Source organism: Taudactylus pleione, unplaced genomic scaffold, assembly GCF_031769625.1.
Source record: "Taudactylus pleione unplaced genomic scaffold, aTauple2 ptg000181l, whole genome shotgun sequence".
Taxonomy (NCBI): Eukaryota; Metazoa; Chordata; class Amphibia; order Anura; family Myobatrachidae; genus Taudactylus; species Taudactylus pleione.
In genome coordinates this window covers 1,689,431-1,712,537 of record NW_028284583.1, presented here as the reverse complement: position 1 = coordinate 1,712,537, position 23,107 = coordinate 1,689,431, and the positions used below count along the sequence as shown (strand labels likewise).

Below are 23,107 nucleotides of genomic sequence, written 5' to 3'. Positions count from 1 at the left end.
GGCTGGGGATGGTGGTGAGGGGCTGGGGACGGTGATGAGGGGCTGGGGAAGGTGGTGAGCTGAGGATTGTGGTGAGGGGCTGTGGCAGAGGAAGGCGATGAGGGGCAGAGGAAGTTAGTGAGGGGTAGAGGAAGTTGATGGGCGCAGAGGATGGGGGTGAGGGGCAGTGTGTTTGTTTGTTTTCCTATTGAGGCCAATGTGTTTTGTTTTGATGTGGGGACCAATGTGTGTTTTTTTAACTCTCGGTGCCAATAGAAGGGGGGGGGGCTTTTCAAGATTTTGCTATGGGGCCCACAAAGTTCTAGTTACGCCCCTGCTTATCACTTTTCATTCTGTCTCATAACACTGCTTAGTAACTAGACCCCTATTTTACTTACGAACTTTATGTAAGACATTGATTTCTCCCTTTGACCTATTGTATAATAGCGCCTTTCCACAGCCATTGTTTTATTGTGTTGATATTTGTGAGGAAGTGGTAAAAATTCCTTGACTAGTGGTAGGCTGCTTATTTATAATTGCGCAATTTGAAATTCACCTTTTAAGTATATAACACGCAAATGCAGTTACATGCAAATCTAAATGAGGCCCTGAAGCAGCAAATAATCGAATGACATCCAGCCATATAAGGCCTTCTCAGGCCAGGAATGCTTCACTGTTTCTTGGCTCAAATTTAACACTGTGGTTGCATAGCCTTATTCCAAGCTGAGTATCCGATAATAATAATTACCATACTGTATTCTATTTAAATGATCTCAACAAAGGTAAAATAAAATTGTCATTGAATAAACTACAGCCATGGCCAAAAGTTTTGAGAATGACACAAGTATTGGTTTTCACAAACTTTGCTGCTTCAGTGTTTTTAGACCTTTTTGTCAGATGTTACTATGGTATACTGAAGTAAAATTACAAGCATTTCATAAGTGTCAAAGGCTTTTATTGACAATTACATTAAGTTTATGCAAAGAGTCAATATTTGCAGTGTTGACCCTTCTTGTTCAAGACCTCTGCAATTCGCCCTGGCATGCTGTCAATCAACTTCTGGGCCACATACTGACTGATGGCCGCCCATTCTTGCCTAATCAATGCTTGGAGTTTGTCAGAATTTGTGGGTTTTTGTTTGTCCACCCGCCTCTTGAGGATTGACCACAAATTCTCAATGGGATAAAGGTCTGAGAAGTTTCCTGGCCATGGACCCAACATTTCAATGTTTTGTTCCCCGAGCCACTTAGTTATCACTTTTGCCTTATGGCAAGGTGCTCCATCATGCTGGAAAAGGCATTGTTCATCACCAAACTGTTTTGGATGGTTGGGAGAAGTTGCTCTTGGAGGATATTTTGGTACAATTCTTTATTCATGGCTGTGTTCTTAGGCAAAATTGTGAGTGATCCCACTCCCTTGGCTGAGAAGCAACCGCACACATGAATGGTCTCAGGATGCTTTACTGTTGGCTGCTCGATTGTCTTACACTAGTGTATTGGGTAATTGTTTGTTCAATTACTGTTATGTTTTTGTGTATTATGTATTGGTATACAGTATGTGGTAAATGTTGTTACACCCTCCATATTGCCACAGCTGTACCCAAGAAAAACTGCCATGCATGCCTATATGGACTGTAGCTATAGCTTGCTTAGCCCCAGTTGTATTGCGCTTGCAAAAACGGGAGGTTCATTCGTTGAAGGGTGGGCCCAGTGGTTGTGTGTCAGTTGTTATTTGCCTGTAAAGCTGACTCCGTCCCGCGAGTGTCACTTCCGGTCCTGGAGGGATGTTAGGGGAGGAGCTAAGGTCTACATTAATATCTAAGGGTATACAGGCCCTCATTCAGAGGCGGTCGGAGGATGCAAGCGGTCGCACAGAAACTGGGTGGCCGCTTGCATCCTGACCACCCGGATCTGTTTCGGTCGTTAGGCTGTGGGTTTACACCCACAGCTCTAACGACCGCTAGGGTGATGGTCGCGATGGTCATAGACCATCGCGACCATCGGGGCTTACGACGAGACCCTAGGGTAGGGTCTCACTTGTCGTAAGCCCCGGAGAGCTTCTGGCTCTGTCAGAGCCGGAAGCTCTCCACTGACATCAATAGTGATGTCAGTGGGGCCTCCCCCAAACGGCAGGCGTTCCCATGGTAACGCCTCCGTTTAGGCTGCCACCCCCCCGGCCCACCTTCCAAACGGGACGAGCTGTCAATCAACATCGACAGCTCGCCCCCTTTGGAAAGAGACCCGCTACGACCGGCGCAGTCGGTCGTAGCGGGTCTCACGCATGCGCATGAAGGAGCCAGCTCCCTCGTGCGCATGTGCACTGGACAAACATCGAGGCGGCCGTGCGGTCGTAGACCGTACGGCCGCCTTTGAATGAAGTCCATAATGTGGCTAAGGTGGAGGGTGTATGTATGTATGTCCTGTGGCTTACCTGTTGGTGTCCTGATGAAGACCGCGTTTGTGCGGTCGAGACGTCGACCTTCTGACAATTTTTTTACTGTGTCCTGAATATTAAAGTAGGTTGCTCTCTAACTTTTTTGTAACCTGAAGAGAAGTCCTGGTGAGTGCGTTCTTTTTCAATTGCTACATTTTGAATGGTCACCCTAGGCAACACTTATTGGGTCGTTTTAAGATATATATATACACACACACACAATGTCCTGGTTTGGCACTCAATGCTCCTCACTGTTGTAGTGGACTGGGTGCCCGCACAATATGGTAATGTAGAAACTAAGTGTAAAACCACACAAGGTGGCACACACAATGCGTCACTCCAGGACTTGATAATAAAGTATTTACTTCAACGTTTCGGGACTCTGTCGGTCCCGTCCTCAGGAAATTCCATATTTTATATATATATATATATATATATAATGTCCTGAGTACGGGACTGACAGCATCCCGAGACGTTGAAGTAAATACTTGATTATCAAGCCCTGGAGTGACGCATCGTGTGTGCCACCTTGTGTGGTTTTACACTTAGTTTATGTATATATATATATATATATATATATATATATATATATGTTGTTTATAAATATCTGTGTTTGTAGGTTTGCCATTTTATGCTATAGCACATCTTTTACACAATATTGGGGGGTGGAAACTTTTTCAAATTGAGCGGGTTCCATAGAAAACGTTAGAGCCAATAAGATCTTGCTTTGTTACTCTCTGTCCAATTGCAGATGGATTGCATTGCTATGGCACAAGCGTTGGCAGGACTTTGAGCACAGAGGATGGTGCTGTGCTGGCAGGGTGAACCCCACTGACACAGAGTGGGAACAAGCCTGTTGGTCCATTAGTTGCCTACCCCTGCCATATTCAGTGGACATTCTAGATTTCCCTCTGTGAAGTGGCCCAGATAGGGCTGCTTTGTCCTACCCCTTTCTGTTCCTCACTCACTCTCCAGTTGTGAACGTTCTCAGGCGCTCTGCTGGTTTCACTGTTGCCGGTTCAGAGAATCAGCTGGCACACCGCAGTATAAAAGGGGCTTCAAGGACCAGGGGGGTGGCTCCATCCTGTTGTGGACTTAAAGTAAGTATGAGGAGTTTGGTACCCTCAAGGACACATACTTGGGCAAACTTTTAAACTTGTTTTCCTTAACCACCCTTTTTCCCTACACTCACTCCTGTCATTGGCTGTGATGTGTGCCACATGCTGGCATTCCAGCTGATGCCCTGCATTACTGTTGTGACATTCAGTTAGTTCCACAACAGCTATGAGTGGGTGGGGGTTCTAACTTGGATTGATATAGAAAATCTCCAGATAAAGATGGTTCTGGTTTTCATTGTGACAATTAACATTGTGTATTGGCGACATTGCAATATGGCATAATGTGTATTGTGGGGTCACTACAATGTGGCATACTGTGTATTGGGGATATTACAATCTGGCATAATGTTTATCGGTGGGCATTACAATGTGGCATGATGTTTCTCGGGGACACTAAGCTGTAAAATTGTTTTGGGGCCCTACAATGTGGCATAATATGTATTGGGTGTGAATTAGGGCCGTATTCAATTAGAAGCAAAAAGTCCCGTACTTTTCGCATGCTGGACTTTTCGCCGACATCGCTGGTTTTGCATGCAAAAAGTTTTGCGCGCCCCCGCTTATCCCCGCATTCAATTCCAAAAGAGGCGAAAAACGCGTCCTGGCAAAACTCAAACAGGCGAAAAGTGCTGGCAGATATGTGGAAATCAGCCTGACACCCCCCAAAAGATGCACTGACATGGGGGATCACTATGGATACCCCCGAATAGCCCTGCTGGAGGTATTTGGAGTGCTTAAATGTTCTCAATTGGTGCTATTTTGCGTCTTTGCACAAGTGGTGAAGAATAGCACTTTACAAGGCTTTTTTGCCAAAAATAAGCAGTCCCTGCAAAGTTGGGGTACATGAAAATGGGAGCAAGCATGGTTAAAAATTGCTAAAGTGAGGTCCTGAAAAGGGTTAAAAACGCATCTTCAGCAAGCACCTGCAATCACCAAACACCTCCCCCATACTTGCAGCCCCCCCACCAAGTCTATTTCGCAAGTTTTTAAGTTTGTACCCCAACTTGGAACTTTTTTGCCTCCTTTTTCAAAGTAATTTTTTTGGGTGTTCTTTAATTCTTTTTTGTGTTTTTTTTTACACAGTTTACCTTTGGGGACCTGTCCTAAGAATGCAGGGTGGTTTCCCCACCTTTACACCCCAAAACCGCAATTCTGCACTTTTTTCTGCCAGCTATTCACAGGCGAAACAGTTGAATACGGGCATAAGTTACCGCTGGCGAAAATAAGTCACCGGCAAAACTTTTTCGCAAAAAAAGTCTTTTAGCCGCTAATTGAATACGGCACATAGTGTGTTCCAGGGCACTAAAATGTGGCATAGGGCCTGATTCTGAGTCGGATGTAGAAGCACACGCAGCAGCGTCTATTGGTGGTCACCCACCTGCGACTTTATGCAAATGTCTCTACAAACTGTTTCCCTTCTGTACATCCGTGCTGCCAAATGCAATTACAAGCGCATGTGCACTCTGTAATACAGAGTAGTGCATACGCCACCATCGGTCACACCAATCCTATGGCAGGTGCTGTTTCTCCTATGGCCTCCTATGCCTGCGTCTGCGTACACTGACACTCCCTTGAAACTCCCATAATACACCCATTACACAAACCATATTTATGTGCTTTTCTATCCTGCTTTTCAGTCACCACACAGGATCACTCATCACTTTTCCACAACATTTATGATATTGTGAGTCTTGATCACAAAAGTACCTTTTCTATGCTTACCACATGCTCCATAGGTGTGTTTAGAAATTTTGGAGCATGTGTAGTTGCAGAAACTTGCTTAACTACGTGATCATCTGAATTGTGCATGGTTCTAAGTCAGGTACAGAATGTGTACTGGAGTACTACTATTTGGCATAATGTGTATCGGGGGGCACTGCAATGTGGCATAATACTGTATGCCAGTGGTTCCCAAACTGTGTGCCGTGGCACCGTGGGGTGCCTCGGGACACCTGCAGGGGTGCCTCAGGTTGGTGGTCGGGCACCAAATTAAATTCTTTACGGTCAATGTAATGTAAATGTGTGCACAAATTGAAGCACAAACCTGTCCACTACTATGGGCTCTATTTATTAACATTATTTTTACTAAAATAAAGTGAAAAAGGGTGTTTTCACACCCTTTTCACATTATGGTAGTATCACCTATAGTTATTAAAGAGCAATTGGAGTAGAATTCGTAAAATTCTACTCCAACCCCTAAGTATCAAATATTTTTAGTAATCAGATCGCATTTCCCATCATTGTAATGGGAAATGTGATCCGACCAAAGTTACTAAAAATAAATTGTAAAAAAATACCTGGAGGTGGCGTTATCCAGGGTCTCCCACGGTTACCGGGCTCCTACTCTGCTAAAAGGCAGAGCAGAGCCCGGAGCCGGTCCCAGTGATCAGCTGTGTAGTCTAAACAGACCGCAAGCTGATCTCTGCTTAAAAAAAAAAAATAATAAAAAAAATTTACTTATTTACTTACCTGAGTCCATGGACCGGTAGTCGGGGCTCCAGTGATGACTCCCCTCCGGTCAGCTAGTCTCTCATGGTGCACTGCAACCCAGTCATCAGGTGATCGGGTCCCAGTGCAGTATGGGATATCAGCTGCTATTAAGGGAGGGGGGGGTCGCTGGGGAGGTCCGCAATCGTGGGGGCGGGGCTTAACGATGGGGGCAGGGCTTAGTGCCGGGGGGTAGCAGCGGTGGCTGGTCGGCGCATGCGCAGGCAGTTTGTCACGGTATTTTTTGCGAAAACACCGTGACTAGTGTGCAGAGGAGATGCGCAGGGACAGAGCTTTATCGCAAGTTCTGTCCCTGCAAGGGATTTGTAGTAAATCCCTGTGATATTGCCTGAATTCGCAAAGTGAGATTTGGTGGCGGCAGGATGGCTGTATGTGCACAGATTTGGTGCTCTGTTTCGCCTTTGCAAAGTGATATAAATAGAAATTAAAGAGCGGATGTCTTACCTTCCATCCAGGGCCATCCATTATTCCCCCCTAACTGTCCTCTGCCCTGCATCTGTGATGTAGGCAGTGTGTGTATATGATTTACTGCGTCCTAAACTACACTGCAAATATCTTTAGGGTAACAGCTCCGGAATGTTTGTATAAAATGTTGTGCACTAATTAAATTAAGCCTCTGCACTGTTTGTTACACTATTGTTTTGTTATTTTCTCAAATGTTTTACATTATGTGGGACTCTGAAACCGTGAGGTAGGGCCTCAAATTTTATACATTATGGGATCCTTGGACTGTGGTTGACAGTAGGTAGCAGCTATGCCTTCCATGGTGCTAACCACACCCTCATAGCACTGGTTACCCCCGCTCCCCACATCAGTAATCACACCCCCACCGTGCTAGCCACACCTTGTGCAGCAGCACAAATAGCCCGTCAGAAGGGTCAGCTCCAGGCCCATGTGGACCTTAATCTGGCGCTGGTATGAGCTGTTGGTTTTATTTATATAAATGTGAATGTCTATTCGCAGTGTTTGTATTGTGTGAATTATTATTTTATATATTTTATATATTTCAGGAGAAAAAGATGTGATAATATTGGGAGGATTCAGCCAACCTCCAGATAGCAGTAACTTTGATTCTCTGAGGAAAGAAAAGTTCCAGAACTTGCTTCCAGCGAACACATTTACAAATATCAGCACAAAGGCACCTCAAGGAAACAAGTCTCTAGACAATATCTGGATCAGTAAGAGCCTAAAGAAAGTGTACACAGGTCAGAAATGTGTATAGTTACTGACATATATGTGTTGAGTGCCACTTGTGCATGTTGGTTTAGGGATTTCCTTCTCTACCAGTGACCATCCACACAGTTCTACCTCTTACTAGTGTAACTACCTGACAAGGCCATTATTTAATACAGGACATTTACTTATACTGGTCTCGCTCCCCCTTCTTGATTTCTTTCTCACCTTTAGTCATTCACATTGTGCCAACTTCTTTAATCTGTCCTTAATTATGGGTGTGCTTTATAGTAATATGCATAGCGCTACTGTACACTGTGTATCCTGGATAGTTTTGCATAGGATTTAGCCACTTACTCTATGGCTTCATGTTGTTAGTGAATTACAACACGTCTCAGAGAATGCAAATATTAGTGGTACAGTGCTCTGTACTGCTGTTTCTGGATAGATAAGTTTCAAATTGGCCCTCTTGGATTCAGAATGAGAATGCCTCTTCCCTGGGATCTGGCTGAGATGTGGGGAGGTGCTAGGGTTACCACCCTGCCAGGATTATTCTGGCCGGTCTGGAATATGGAACATGTATCCAGAGAGTCCGGACTGTCACTAATGCATACTTGCCTACTTTTGAGAAAGCATTTCAGAGAAAGTGTGAAAGCAACACCTATGATCGCAGCAGTAAAGTGGGCGTGTACTACTACATCTGAGAGGCGTGTCATAAATTTGATTTACATCCAAATGTAAATGAGCCCCAAAGCAGTTAGTAAGATCTAGTTGTTGATGAAAACACGCTGATAATTTTCATAAAATGCATGTAGCCATATGGATCATTGTGTCTTATTACCAATGCAGGGAAATGTAACTAATGGTTCCATTTGAATCTACATGTTTTTCCTTTATATAACAGCTACATAATGGGATAAGGTGCAATCAGGGAGATTGCCAGACTCTTCAGGGAGTCAGGGAGATTGCTGCTATTTCAGAGAGTTTCCCTAACAATGAGGAAGAGTTGGCAAGCATGCACTAATCCCGGACTGGCAGTGTCTGGGAATACATTATTGCTACCCTGCCTTAAAGTTACTGTGATCAAGATTGATTACACAGCCTGCCTTACATCAATGTAATCTAGTGGCGCTCTGTCCTGTGATAGATTTACCAGCAAGGAGTGCAGGTTTACATACTTTCCACTCACCTTGGACGGAATGACTGCACATGTTTGTTTGTCTCACCAGTTCTTAACTGTTCAATCAATACTTAGATAATTTATCTGGAAATCTGGACTGGCACTATCTGAGCATTAACCCCTGCTAGTATTCCATTTCCTCACCACAGCAAGTGTAGAAACATGGCTTATTGGGGCTAAAGCAGCACATGCTTATTCAAATGGATAGTGTGTAAAGGTGCCTACACACTAGACTATATTTTGCACGATTCAGAAAGACAAATCGTGCAAAATATGTGCAAATCGTGAGTGTCCACAGTTCGTACATCGTATCTTCAGATCTTGCCTACTGCAGGCAAGATCTGGCAATCTTGTATACGACGCACTGGAATTTGTTAATTATGACGATAGATTGTTGGTCAAATTGCACACTTTTTAGCACCATATCGTGTCCTGGAGTGCCGGGGAGCTGTCGGGCAGAGTTCAAGGAAAATCGTTCATGATATTGCATCATGAGCACATTGTCTAGTGTGTGTGTGTGTGTGTGTGTGTGTGTGTGTGTATATATATATATATATATATATACATACACACAGTCAGGTGCATAAATATTGGGACATTGACAGAATTTTCATATTTTCGCCTCTATTCACCACCACAATGGCTTTGAAATGAAACAAACAAGATGTACTTTAACTGCAGACTTTCAGATTTAATTTGAGGGTAATTACATCCAAATCAGGTGAACGGTGTAGGAATTACAACGGTTTCTATATGTGCCTCCCACTTTTTAAGGGGCCAAAAGTAATGGGACTATCAACTCAAAAGCTATTTCATGGACAGGTGTGGGCTATTCCCTCGTTATTTCATTATCAATTAAGCAGGTAAAAGGTCTGGAGTTGATTCTAGGTGTGACATTTGCATTTGGAATCAGTTGCTGTCAACTCTCAATATGAGATCCAAAGAGCTGTCACTATCAGTGAAGCAAGCCATCATTATGCTGAAAAATCAAAACAAACAGATAGCAAAAACATTAGGTGTGGCCAAATCAACTGTTTGGAACATTGTTAAAAAGAACGCACTGGAGAGCTCAGCAACACCAAAAGACCCGGAAGACAATGGAAAACAACTGTGGTGGATGACAGAAGAATTATTTCCCTTGTGAAGAAAAACCCCTTCACAACAGTTGGCCAAATCAAGAACACTCTCCAGGAGGTAGGTGTATATGTGAAAGTCAACAATCAAGAGAAGACTTCACAAGAGTGAATATAGAGGGTTCACCACAAGATGTAAACCATTGGTGAGCCTCAAAAACAGGAAGACCAGATTAGAGTTTGCAAAACAACATCTAAAAAAGCCATTACAGTTCTGGAACAACATCCTATGGACAGATGAGACAAAGATCAACTTGTACCAGAGTGATGGGAAGAGAAGAGTATGGAGAAGGAAAGGAACTGCTCATGATGGTGGTGGTAGTGTCATGGCGTGGGCATGTATGGCTGCCAATGGAACTGGTTCCCTTGTATTTATTGATGATGTGACTGCTGACAAAAGCAGCAGAATGAATTCTGAAGTGTTTCGGGCAATATTATATGCTCATATTCAGTCAAATGCTTCAGAACTCATTGGACGGCGCTTCACAGTGCAGATATACAATGACCCGAAGCATACTGCAAAAGCAACCAAAGAGTTTTTTAAGGCTAAAAAGTGGAATGTTATGCAATGGTCAAGTCAATCCCCTGACCTGAATCCGATTGAGCATGCATTTCACTTGATGTAGACAAAACTGAAGGGAAAATGCCCCAAGAACAAGCAGGAACTGAAGACATTTGCAGTAGAGGCCTGGCAGAGCATTACCAGGGATGAAACCCAGTGTTTGGTGATGTCTATGCGTTCCAGACTTCAGGCTGTAATTGCCTGCACAGGATTTGCAACAAAGTATTAAAAAGTGAAAGTTAGATTTAGGATTGTTTAGTTTGTCCCATTACTTTCGGCCCCTTAAAAAGTGGGAGGCACATATAGAAACTGTTGTAATTCCTACACTGTTCACCTGATTTGGATGTAATTACCCTCAAATTAAGTCTGAAAGTCTGCAGTTAAAGCACATCTTCTTTGTTTCATTTCAAAGCCATTGTGGTGGTGAATAGAGGCCAAAATATGAAAATTCTGTCAATGTCCCAATATTTATGCACCTCACTGTATATCTATATGTGAGTGTGTTAATTTACAGTATATATGTATGTGGCACATATACTGAACCCCTTCCCTACCCCTCTTTGCAAATCTTGCATTTGCCCCTGCTCTTAGTGGGAAGTCTGGATCATGGTTTTATTTTAAGTGTGCACATCTAGGGGTAATTTTACTAAAGGTCTGTAAAAGTAAGGGTTAAGACAAATTAAAAAAATGTGTGAGGTCCCTCTTAGCCTGGGCTGGTATGGGAAGATAGGAGAAGAAAACAGTGTGTATATTATCCTATAACTTGCACCGAGCTGAACCAGCCGGGGTGGTAATGCCATAGCAGGGTGATACACAGCGTGGGGTCCTCCTTCCATCAAATTAACCAGCCCCAGACTGGTCAGGACAGGGCTGGAATTCCTCGGAAGGTGGGGACCCCAAAAATAAAATGGGGTCCCCCTTCCCGAGGAACTATATACTAAAGTTTTAAGAACTTTTTAGTACTAAAATATTTGAGAATGATGAAAAATATATTTTTGGTGCACCCCAGATGTTATCTTTTTTTATTGATGTATTTAATCTTTGTATATTTTGTCCTATATTGTCCCATATTGTTCAGTGCTACTTAGAAGATAATTTTGATTTGTTTAAATGTTGATAGATGTCTATTGTTGCTGTTTTCAGAATTATAAAACCAATACCAAAGTCTTAAGAAAAAACAACAACTTTCTGTTCTATAAATCCATATTTTCAGTATTAATCAAGAAAATGTCACATCTCATTCAGGGCCTGATTCAGAGCTGAACGCTCTGACCAGAGCGCTCGCTCTGAATCAGGGCCCTCCTCCATGAAAATGGAGCGGCCTCCTGGCCGCTCGCATAGCTGTGGGTGACCACCCACAGCATATGCGAGCGGCCAAAAAGATGGTCGCGATGGTCTTGAGACCATCGCGACCATCGGACTTGCAACGGAGACCCTGCGGTAGGGTCTCCCTGCCACAAGCCCTAGAGTGATTTTGGCTCTATCAGAGCCAAAATCACTCCCACTGACATCACTAGTGATGTCAGTGGGGCCGGCTTCAGACGGTAGGCGTTCCCATGGGAACACCTCCGTCTGGCCGGCACGCCCACCAAAGGGGGCGTGCTGTCAATCAACATCGACAGCACGTCCCCTTTGGTGCGAGACCCGGAGCGATGGAAAGCCCGTCGCTTCCCGGGTCTCGCGCATGCGCACGACGGAGCTCCCTCCGTCGTGCGCATGCGCAGTGGGGAACATCGACCCACTTGCGAGCGTACTGCCGCTCGCGTGTGGATCTGAATGACCCCCTCAGTCAGTTACAGGCATAGGGCCAGATTCATTACGGATCGCAACTGCAAATGTAATAGTTATTACACACGCAAACCATTGTGATCGCTTTGCCATCACGGCACTACACGGAGACGCCAACGTTACCTTACATCAGTAACATCTAGTACAATCGCAGCCTCACACACACACTTGCACAAGCTCTGACCTTACCAAGGAATTGCTAACCTCGTCGCATTCTGTAAGTACATAAGCTTCATACAGCATCGCAGTGGCTAATTTATGCACACCCCTGCAACGGCGTTCAAACGCATTGGCGCGCCTGCGTTTTTCCGACCACCCGTCACCTACCACACATGGTACTTCCTGTCAATCACTCTGCGATGGGTCTGCATAGTCACTGCAATCGCAGTCCCAATCGCAGTGGCTAGTTTGCGCATGTGGACTGCGATGCATGCGCAGATCGCAACAATCGGCCGATTGCGTGCGTAATCGCAGTTGCGATCCTTGCTGAATCAGGCCTATAGGCAACTGTAGTGTCCTGCAATGTTTAGGCCTCTGCTTCTTCTCACAGATCTCTCAAACCTATGCACTCCCACTCCAAAGAGAACAAAAAGAGGCACGTAATAAAATATGGCAGTCTGTTATTCAGTTAGCAGCTTACCCTATATTAGCTAAAGTATAAAAGTACATTCACTTTTTTAATAACTAATTGTGACATATACACCAGAAACATCAGCAAAACAACAGTTTAAGGGGTCTATTTATACTAAGCAGTGTTAGGAGACAGAGTGAAAAGAGATAAGGTGCCAGCCAATCAGCTCCCAACTGTCATTTTTCAAACACAGCATGTGAGATGACATTTGGGAGCTGATTGGCTGGCACCTTATCACTTTTCACTCTGTCTCCTAACACTGCTTAGTAAATAGACCCCTAAGGGTTATAGCCATTGGGCTACTATGTAATAAATGATCCTCAATTCAAATAAATGTGGTATTAGTAGATTACAAATGCCTAACAGTACCATGGGTTGCAGTGGATGTCCATTGTTTGGTCTTCTGCAATGGGGTAATGGGCTTCAAGACAAGATCAGTATGCCATGGTAAACTCATGATATACCACTGTCTTATTTGCTGGTCATACATGGGACAATTCTCCCACTAGCTTAGTCACACTGGCATATTTGGCTGTTGGGTGCTCATACCTGGAAGACAAATTAAATTGGGGCCTGTTAATGGTATCGACAGTCAGCACATATAGCAATAGTGTCCATCCATCAGCCAATTGGATTTGTGGACATCTGCGAAATTGATCTGACCTATGTCTGATGCAGGGAGTTTATCGGACAATGAATAGAATGAAAAGGAGAAATAAAGGACAATATTCATTATGCTAATTATCAGGGGCCAAAAATCAGCTGTCTCCACAAATATCTTTTTTGCTGAATCCGTAGCAGTGAAAGTTAGCACTGCTGAGTCTGACTAGGGTTCATGCAGGCACACAAAGCCCCAGAGCTGGACAGGGGTGGAGGTATCTGAAAAGATCCCTCTATGCATAGGGAAGGAGCGGGGATGCGAGAGGAAATGCCATCTGAAAATGGCAAATACTACCGCAGTCAAGCTCTGAATATTTTCGGAGCTTGATGAATTTAAGCCCCCATACTAGTGATATCTATGATATCTCGTGTGTTTCCTTTATGATGAATGGTCCAGATACTTAATTTCTACAAAGGTAGCTGAAAATGTAAAATTTCACCTACTTTTGTAGAAATTAAGTGATGATGAATATGACCCAAAGAGAGCGAGAGAGCCAATCGCTTAGTGGTGACAAATCCATATGTCGAGCATTATTCTTAATTATTTTATATTGACTAAATTATTTATTGAATCAAATTCAGCTATATTATGTTATTTAGGATGTTTGTGGCATGAAGATCAGATGGTAAAAATGTAAATGATTCTTCCAGTTACTAAACTTCTTTCCTTCCATGTAGGTTACTCACTGGTGGTGAGAGAAGGACTTACTAATCCATGGATACCGGACAACTGGTCATGGGGTGGAGTGGCTTCAGAGTACTGCCCTGTACTAGTGGAATTTTACATGGAGAAAGACTGCAATAAGAAGGAGATGGCTCCTAAATCTAATGGAGTTACTGTGGAACGCAACGAGGCAAACTTAAAACATGAAAGATAAAAAATCAAGAGAAGCCATGGATATTTCTCCAGCTTTCTGACTGTACTGTGAACAAGAACTGCTATGCTTTGAATAGTCCCAATATTAATGATTGGTCTCAAGTGCCCTATTGTCTCTTATTTTAACACCTGGATAGTGTAGAATAATATCTGAGATAGCTCCTGCCACAGCCTTCTATGGACGCTTGCGTGCCGCACACAGATAACGCAGATGAATAACATAGAAAATGCAAGAGAAGGAAAATGTATTTTTGACTGATTTTGGAAAGTGATGCAATACTACTACATAAGACTGTAAGAAAGGGACCTTTAACACTGTTAGTGATTTTTCTCAATGAAATTAATGAAATTACATGAAGATTGCATGCTTTTGTATGTGGTAAGGCCATTTTAAACTTTTAACTATGCACTTTTAATCCCTTTAATGCTACTGGAGACAGATGGCTAAAGAATGTGATGGGACTATGCTTAAAATAAAATGCACCCAGAAAATATGTTTATTTAACTTCAAAATTATTGCATCTTTATTATCAGTTTACTTTTATCAACATTTATTTTGTGTACTAAATAATAATCCTTAATTTTTATAAATTTACTAAAATAAGTCATAGACTGAGAATTGCATTATTGCACATTCCCGACAGTCGGAATCCCGTTACAAGTAGGTAAGTGATCCTGTGAGAACTCTGGGGTTGATTCAGACCCGGACACTAAGCTGCGCTCTCTCGCTGCCAAAAGGGGCCGGGTATGCAAATTCCGCGATCGCACTGTCTGGTGTAAGGACGCCCTCTATGTCTTAGAGAGCGACAGCAGAGTGAACGCACGCCGGTATAAAGACGCCCACTTTTCTTTCTTAACACACGTCATCTCCTGGAAGTGTATGATTAATCAGAGCCATCGGAGCTGCACGCAGCGCTTGAGGTAGACCATACTCCACCACAAGCACTGTGATCACTGCAGGCTGAAATACAACCAGGTGACGTGTACAATGACGCTTCCATGCTAATTATGCACACCCATAAAACTCAGTTTTGACGGCCAGACACGCCTGCTTTCGCAGCACTACTCCCCCGTTCACAAGCACCTTCCCCTGTTACCACCCACAAACGGCACTGTCGCTCAAAGTAGCGCTCAGTCTTTGTGTTAAGAGCGCACGATTCCCGATCGCAATGAATGGTTCGCGCATTGCAATGCATACGCAGACGGTCGACAATCGCCCGTAGCGTGCGTCCGCGGCTTAGCATCCGGGTCTGAATCGGGCCCACTGTTCTAAAGCATACAGTAGATGAAAGTTGGTTGTCTGTAATAGTTTTGGAAAACTTTTTAACATAATTGCAGTGCAATGTGAAGTTAGCATTGATCTGTGAAATTGATTTACAACTGAAAACTAAAATTTTGGAGTGTAGTGGAATTACGTCAAGTTCAACCTTTCAGAAATAATAATTTTATTTATTTAAATGAAGGCAATAAAGACATTAACAATTAATAAGGGAAAAAAGTTACTTCTATTCCCTGGGCCAGTCAGCCCTATAATACCCTCTACTGTGTGTATCCACAAATGCAGTTTCTGGAAGACTGGCAGCCCCTTTTATTTATGTAAATGCTTAGTGAATTGTCCAACACCACTTTCTGTATTTAGTGATTCCACATCTTAATCACCTACCAGTGGAAACTCTCTAAAATCCTTATAGTGAAATCATCTTTCTTCTGGCAATTGTCCTGTTCTCATATGCATGATTCCAGGTGTCAGGGGGTTATTATCCAAACCTTTATATTGTCCTTGGCTATATTTATACATAATATACACATAATAAAATAGAAAGACATATGCACAAATATTTGATAGTTGCTGCTAAAAGAAATGAGCTCCTACAGGCCATGAATTCCCTATAAGACAACCAAGGTGAATACAGGCCTAAAGCTATTAGAGTCAAGTTGCCCTTCTGGAAGTTGTTTTGAGGATATTCTGTTCTGCCACTCCATTTCTGACTTATGGCTCTGACTTAAGGCCCCCATACATCAGCAATCTGAAAACCACAATTGAACAATTTGAAGATTTATTGCCCGATCTTAGGATTTCCCAATCGACTAATCTGCGCCCATACACTACAGATCTTTTTCAGTGATTTGCAGATCGATTGCAGCAAACACAGATCTGGCAATCCTGAAAGGCTCCATAATTTTGCTAGAAACGGTCTGCAAATCTGCTGTTCATGTCCATACACTAGCAATCTACAGCCCCAATTGATCTGTGAAATCCAACATGTTGGACAATCTGATTAAACAATTCCAATCACTTTTTCGTTGCAATCTGCGATCTGTGAAGCCCATACATTGCAGATTTTTATACACAATCGATTTCAAATTGCACGATTGCTGCAATTCATCTCTGATGTATGTGGGCCTTAGATGTATGATGTTACATACCAGTTACATCATAATTGTCTATCTAAAGAGTAAATCTGATATTTGACAGATATTGAGTTAACTTCATTTGCATTTGTAAACTGGACAATCTATTTTGAGATGGGCGTACGCTGACTGATCTTGTGTTTTTATTTTATTTTTTGTGAGTAGTTCATGACTGGATGTATGTCAAATTTAGCCATATATTTAGGTGGCTAAATTAGGTTACTGTCATGGATCTTGATTAATAAAAATCGCGTCTGCACAAACAGAACATTGTAATCAGAGCCGAAGGTCATTTCAGCACTCCATATGTCAGCTTAATTTAGATAGCTGGTGTTTGGACCCACAAACTGACGGGAGTAACACTTTGCCAGTTTGCACTTGTTGGGCCAGGTCGTATTGTTTCCAGTTCTAATGACGACATGATTCCTTGTGTAATCTGAAAAGACATTTGTGTTCTAGGAAGGCCTATTTTTAGATTTCAGCAGGAAAAATAAACACTTCAATAAAATATGACATATAACTCAATAATACAAACTATACTGTCTTAAAGCAGGCAATACTAAATCCTGTAAATATGAAATGGCTACGGCTGCATCTGCATCAGCCTCCAAATCTACCTAAGAAACTCTTTAACATCATACAAACCCAAAGATGCTAAAGAACACAAATGAAGCTTTGGAATTAAACCATTACAAAGGTAAATATAATTGTTGATACAAAATCAATGCTCTTGACATACATATTTTGCCCCTATAGTACGTGGCTATCATAGGTGAAAGATTAGCTCAACATCCTCCAACAGGTCATTGTGGGACCAATGTCAGACTTGCCTCCATCTCTCCTTTTCGTGGGGGTAACTCTATGCCCTTGCTACACTCATGGTTCTCCAATGCAGAATCTATCCATTGGGTAATGTACACACCTGAACCCAATCTAATAATTAGTGGACAAAGCTCAGCTTATTCTGGTGGCTAAGGACTAACCCTCACCATTAACTAGTTCCTAGAATATAAACTGGACCCGGTCTTGTGACTAGTGGGCAAAGCTCAGCCCAATCTTGTTTGAGTAATCAATGTTCAATTTCTAGAAAGTCTAATGGTGCCCACTCTGTACTGATGGGCCCCCCTTTCATTAATATTTAAAAATATTTATTTCCCCAGACACATTCATTCTTATGGTTGTATGAATGTATCCTTCCTCACACGGAAAACAGAGCATTTCCAAAGAAAAAAAATTTGATGAACATTGAACAGCTATTCATGTCATACATAGGGACGTCAGAAAGAATATGAGGTATATGTAATAGCCTGCGGACTGCAGGCACCGGCGAGTCCCGTTTGAGACTGCCCGATGTTTTATAGTAGCAGTCATTTAAAAGGCAAAACTAGGTTGATTTTGCCATTTAAATGACTGCTACTTTAAAACACCGGCCAGTCACGCACGGGACTCGTCGATGCCTGCACTCTGCAGGATATTACATATACCCCTATGTATTGTTTATAGCTGTTACTGTCCACAGCTACGCTGCCAGTAGTTTACGTTAATGCTGTATACCTGCTGCTTGCACTTGTACAAGCTGGCAGCATGCATGTGAACTAATTGCAGCCTGTCTATGTGTTTGGTAATCAGCATAGTTGTAGGGTGGTACTGATGTGGTCTAGATACTACATAATAGAGGTAGGCAGGTCTTTCTCATGGGAATTTAATTTGGTAATAGAATGAGGATTGCAGATAAAAGTGTCGAGCAACCAGACCTGTTCTGGCAGTCACCGATAAGTGAGACAGCACAACAGCTGATTTTAAATGCAAAACATGAACATACCGTACTGCTAATAGGCTTTCTGTGTGAGAAAACGTTTTCAAACACATTGGCCCAAACATCGACAAATGTGAAGAGTTTGCTAAAATGAAACTTCTGCATTATTCGCTGTGTCTTGGCCATTCTGTCTGGTTAGTCCTGGTAAAAGGAACAGTTCTAAGGTGCATATTTACTATTTATCGGGTGTTAGCTGTTAGCTGATTATGCATGTGCGGCGGCATTGCTCAGGAGGGTTCTTAAGAAACCCTTTACCGGTAATTTTTGCAAAATGTAGTCCATAGGCTACCATAGAGTAACTCCATCTGGATGTGGTGTTATCCTATCAGGGCCAAGCTCTGGAATGCTTCGGAACTTGTTAAATACAGCAGCACAGCATCCTCCATAGAAACTGCGGCTGCTATTGGAAATAGGGGGAATATAGCAGATACAAATCCTCCAACATTACCCGTTCCATTAGGTACAAAATGCTCTGCTCCTGGACTTCCTGCTTAAATTATGATTGCAGCCACCTGTGGTGAAACACCAGTCTCAACTATTACCTACAGTAGTTCAACACAGGTGACTATCATTAATTAGGTGGGAAGTCCAGGAGCAGAGCATTTTGTACCTGATGGAAGGGGTCATGTTGGCTGGTGGGCAGATATCGGAGATATCTACTGCTGTCCCTCCATGGTACATTTAGGGGATACTTAAAATTTGCACATATCCCGTGAATACAGTTGTTTTCTGGGAATAATTAGTGTTATCTAAAACAACAAGGAGCGCAGATGATCATTCAATTCAACATTTAATATCTATCTATATATCTATATATATCTATATATCTATATATATATATATATACACACACATACACACATTCAAAATGTACATTAAAACAATCTATATTTGTACAGAACACCAATTTTTAGAAAAAAATGACAAAAACCATAAAAAAGTCCACCTTTACATAGATAATTAATATGCAGCTGATTTAATTATTGCAATATTTTTGCCTTTTGTCTTCAATATAGTTGCGAGCTATTTTTAGCTTATCTCCATCTCCCTTCTTTAGTGCATCCCACAGGTCATATTACTAGCCCACCCAGTTAAGCGGTATAAGAATAGATTTTTCAGTTCCAAGAGTAATGCATCTCTTTCGATGAGTTTTTACCGCTCTCGGTACTCAGGCTTAGGTCTTTTGTAGCCGGCAACCACCACGCCACAAATAGGTTGGTGTAGCTGGGGGCAAGGGATGTCCCCATTGCTGTCGCTCTGATTTGCAGAAATTGTAATAAGGAGATACATATATATATATATATATATATATATATATATATTTAGTGTATTTATAAGCACCTAAATTTTAATATTTGAATAGTTTTTGGGGAATATCCCGCAGGTATTACTTTATAAATAGGCCCCTAACGCTGACTTTTTGAGATACTGTACTTAAAAACAGTGGCTGTCCAAAATTCAAATAGGGGAACTACACCAACTGCCATTTCAAATGCTGCCAAACATGGATGGCTGGGACTCACTGGTAGTTGGTGGGGATCCCCTATTTGAATTTTGGACTGTGCTGCAACCCCACCCCTGGAGCTGCCACTGCTTAAAAATCAATTGCATGCTCACTGGAGTTAGGGTGCTAACACATACAACTAGTTTTAAGATAATATAGAACAACTTAGAAGTTCACAAACTTATCTCTCCTGTCTTTATATTTATAATCAGGAGACTTTATGCAATATTTCAAAAAGTGCATGTTCACCAACATCACAGATGCACATATGTATTAGTGAGCACATCTACAGTATCTTAGATCATACACTATCTTAGATCACACTTTTAGTTGTGTCACATGTATAACTGAACAGTACCATGTGAAACTACAGTAAAAAGAAGTTAATTCAACTAAATTTTATCAGAAATAACATTCACTAAAGTACTGTTTTGTGGGGACTCTCTCTCTATCCCATCAGTCAGTACTTTGTCTGTCTGCCAAGAAATTAGGAGAGATGTTTCTCAATGTAATGGTCTTCAGGTATGAGGGAGGTTCTGCTTTTGTAGTGCTAGTACGTACCCGGGAACGCACTGTGACCTCATGTTCTGATTCGCTGCAGGCCAGTGTTAGGAGGTTCAGCATGTCATTATATATTAAGCACGTATTCAGTATGACACAAGCTAAGCATCCTAACAGAATACAACATTTATGTTATTTGTAACCCCAGCATTAGCAAAGCAATACATTTGCAATAAATATAATGTATATTAAATAAAATGTTTAGGCACCACAATATACTGTATAAAAGCTATAACAAGATTTAAAAAATAATGACACAAGAACAGAATGAATTGTATGTATATATTCTTCACATATTACAATTTATGAAAAGTCTTAAAAATTGAAAATAAAACTATAATCCACATTCTTTATTTTACTGGGATACAGGGATAGATGTTTTAATTTTGTTATCAGGGTCCTACTATGATGTATGGGACTAGGGGGTATATTTACTAAAGTGCAGGATTTTAGAAGTGGAGTTGTTGCCTATAGCAACCAATCAGATTGTACATATTTATCAAGCACCTTCTAGAAAATAATAGCTAGAATCTGATTAATTGCTATGGGCAACAACTCCACTTCTAAAAACCTTTACTTTGGTAAATATACCCCTAGGTATCTCTAGGACACTGCTTCCGTTATGTGTCTAATAATAACCTGGATACTCTGTCCCACCCCTCCATTACAGAAAATGAGCCCTGAACATCACCCCTTAAAAAGACACTGCCCTAGGGGAATTAAACTGCAAAAAAAAAAAAGAGGGCAGTCTAGAGCAGAGCAACTCTACTACAGTCCTCAAGTACCAAGGTCAGGTTATGTGGATTTCTTTAATGATGCACAGGTGAGTTCATCTTTTTTGCTGGGTGAGTAATAATCCCACCTGCTTCTACAGACAGAAATCCTCTAAACATGACCTGTTGGCAATACTTGAGGGATGAGGTTGAAAACTTCTGTGTTTATCAAACACAGGGCCGTATTCAAATAGAAGCGAAAAGCCGTTTTCCGTGAAAAAGTATCGCCGATTGCGGCATTTCGCCAGGTCGAACTTATCTCCAAATTCAATTCCAGACTGTTTTCGCTTACGTGGAAAGTCAATGCAATGTAATAGGCGAAAAAGATTCACCTAACAATAGAAGGAGAAACAAAGTGCAACATTTTTATTTTGGGGTGCAAACATGGGGAAACCACTCAGAACCCCTGGGACAGACCCCCAAAGGACAACTGTGTCAAAAAATCCCGGAGAAAAACTTAAGAACACCCCAAAAAAGAACTTTGAATTTGGGGCGAAAATGCACAAAGTGGGGGGACAAGCCTAAAAACTAGCAAAATAGACTTCTTGGGGGTCTGCAAGGATGGGTCAGGTGTTTTATAGATTGCAGGTGCATGCAACAGGTGTGTGTTTTTCACGTTTTTTAAAACATCACTTTAGAGACTTTAAAATATGCTAGCACCCATTTTCAAGTACCCCAAATTTGACAGGGCTACTTATTTCACCAAAAAATACTGCTTTATGCCATTCTTCACCACTTGTGCAAAGACGCTAATAAGAAGCTATTGAAACAACTTCAGTACCCAGGGCCGGATTAAGGGGGGGGGCGACAGGGGCGGTCGTCCCTGGGCCCCCACACACAGAAGGGCCCCCACTAGCAGCGGTGCAGCCAGTGTCCCCGCCGCTAGTGTAGTGTAGACCGCGCAGTGAGCGCGGCCACACTACACAGTAACAAACACACAGCTGCCGGCGGAAACTGTGTTTCTGTTACAGCAGCCGATGAGAGTCACACAGACTCTCATTGGCTACTGCTTCAACGGAGGGAGCCGGCTGGAGCTCACTTAAGAGCTCAGTCTTCCGGCTCCCCCCCGGGTGATGATGGGAATGACGTCATGACGTTGACGTCTCTCCCGTACTGCAGGAGAAGAGGAGCCGGAGCGGACAGCGGCGGTCGCGTCAGGAGCGGGGTTTCAGGTAAGTTGTGGTTTTTTTTGTGTGTGTGTAAGGGGCACTGCATAGGGGGGCTGCTTCATGGGGCTACTGGGGGCAATGCATAGGACAACTACTGGTGGCACTGAATAGGGGTGGGCTACTACTGGGGGCAGTGTATAGGGGGGGACTACTTCTGGGGGCAATGCATAAGGGGGGACTACTGGGGGCACTATATGAGGGTCACTGCATGGGGGGGACCACTACTGGGTCTGGGGGCACTATATAAGGGGCACTACTGAGGGCACTGTATAGGGGGACCACTACTGGGGAGTTATATAAGGGGCACTGCATAGGAGGCACCACTATTGGGTCTGGGGCACTGTATAGGGGGACCACTACTGGGGCATTATATAAGGGGCACTGCATAGGGGGGACCACTACTGGGTCTGGGGGCACTATATAAAGGGGCACTACTGGGGGCACTGCATAGGGGGACCACTACTGGGGAGTTATATAAGGGGCACTGCATAGGAGGCACCACTATTGGGTCTGGGGCACTACTGGGGGCACTGCATAGGGGGACCACTACTGGGGCATTATATAAGGGGCACTGCATAGGGGGGACCACTACTGGGTCTAGGAGCACTATATAAGGGGCACTACTGGGGGCACTGCATAGGGGGACCACTACTGGGGTCACTGCATAAGGAGCATTACTACAGGGGACGGTGGTATATAGGGGCCCCCACAAGTTTGTTGCCCAGGGGCCCCCACAGACCTCAATCCGGCCCTGTCAGTACCCCAAACAGTTTTAATTCGGACACATCTACATTGATTCCCAGTGTTAGTGCCTCTTTTTGGCTGGTTTCCCC

The 23,107-nt window shown here is 42.8% G+C and overlaps 1 protein-coding gene across 1 annotated transcript in view; it reads left to right on the top strand.

Moving 5' to 3' along the window:
- Positions 1-14,643, top strand: part of EEPD1 (endonuclease/exonuclease/phosphatase family domain containing 1) — a 164,503-nt gene extending 149,860 nt beyond the window's left edge. The window contains exons 6-7 of the mRNA XM_088476032.1: positions 7,046-7,240; positions 13,841-14,643. Coding sequence (XP_088332158.1) covers positions 7,046-7,240; positions 13,841-14,040 — 395 coding nt within the window. The 3' untranslated portion in view covers positions 14,041-14,643. The remainder of the gene's footprint in view (positions 1-7,045; positions 7,241-13,840) is intronic.
- Positions 14,644-23,107: the final 8,464 nt, after the last annotated feature.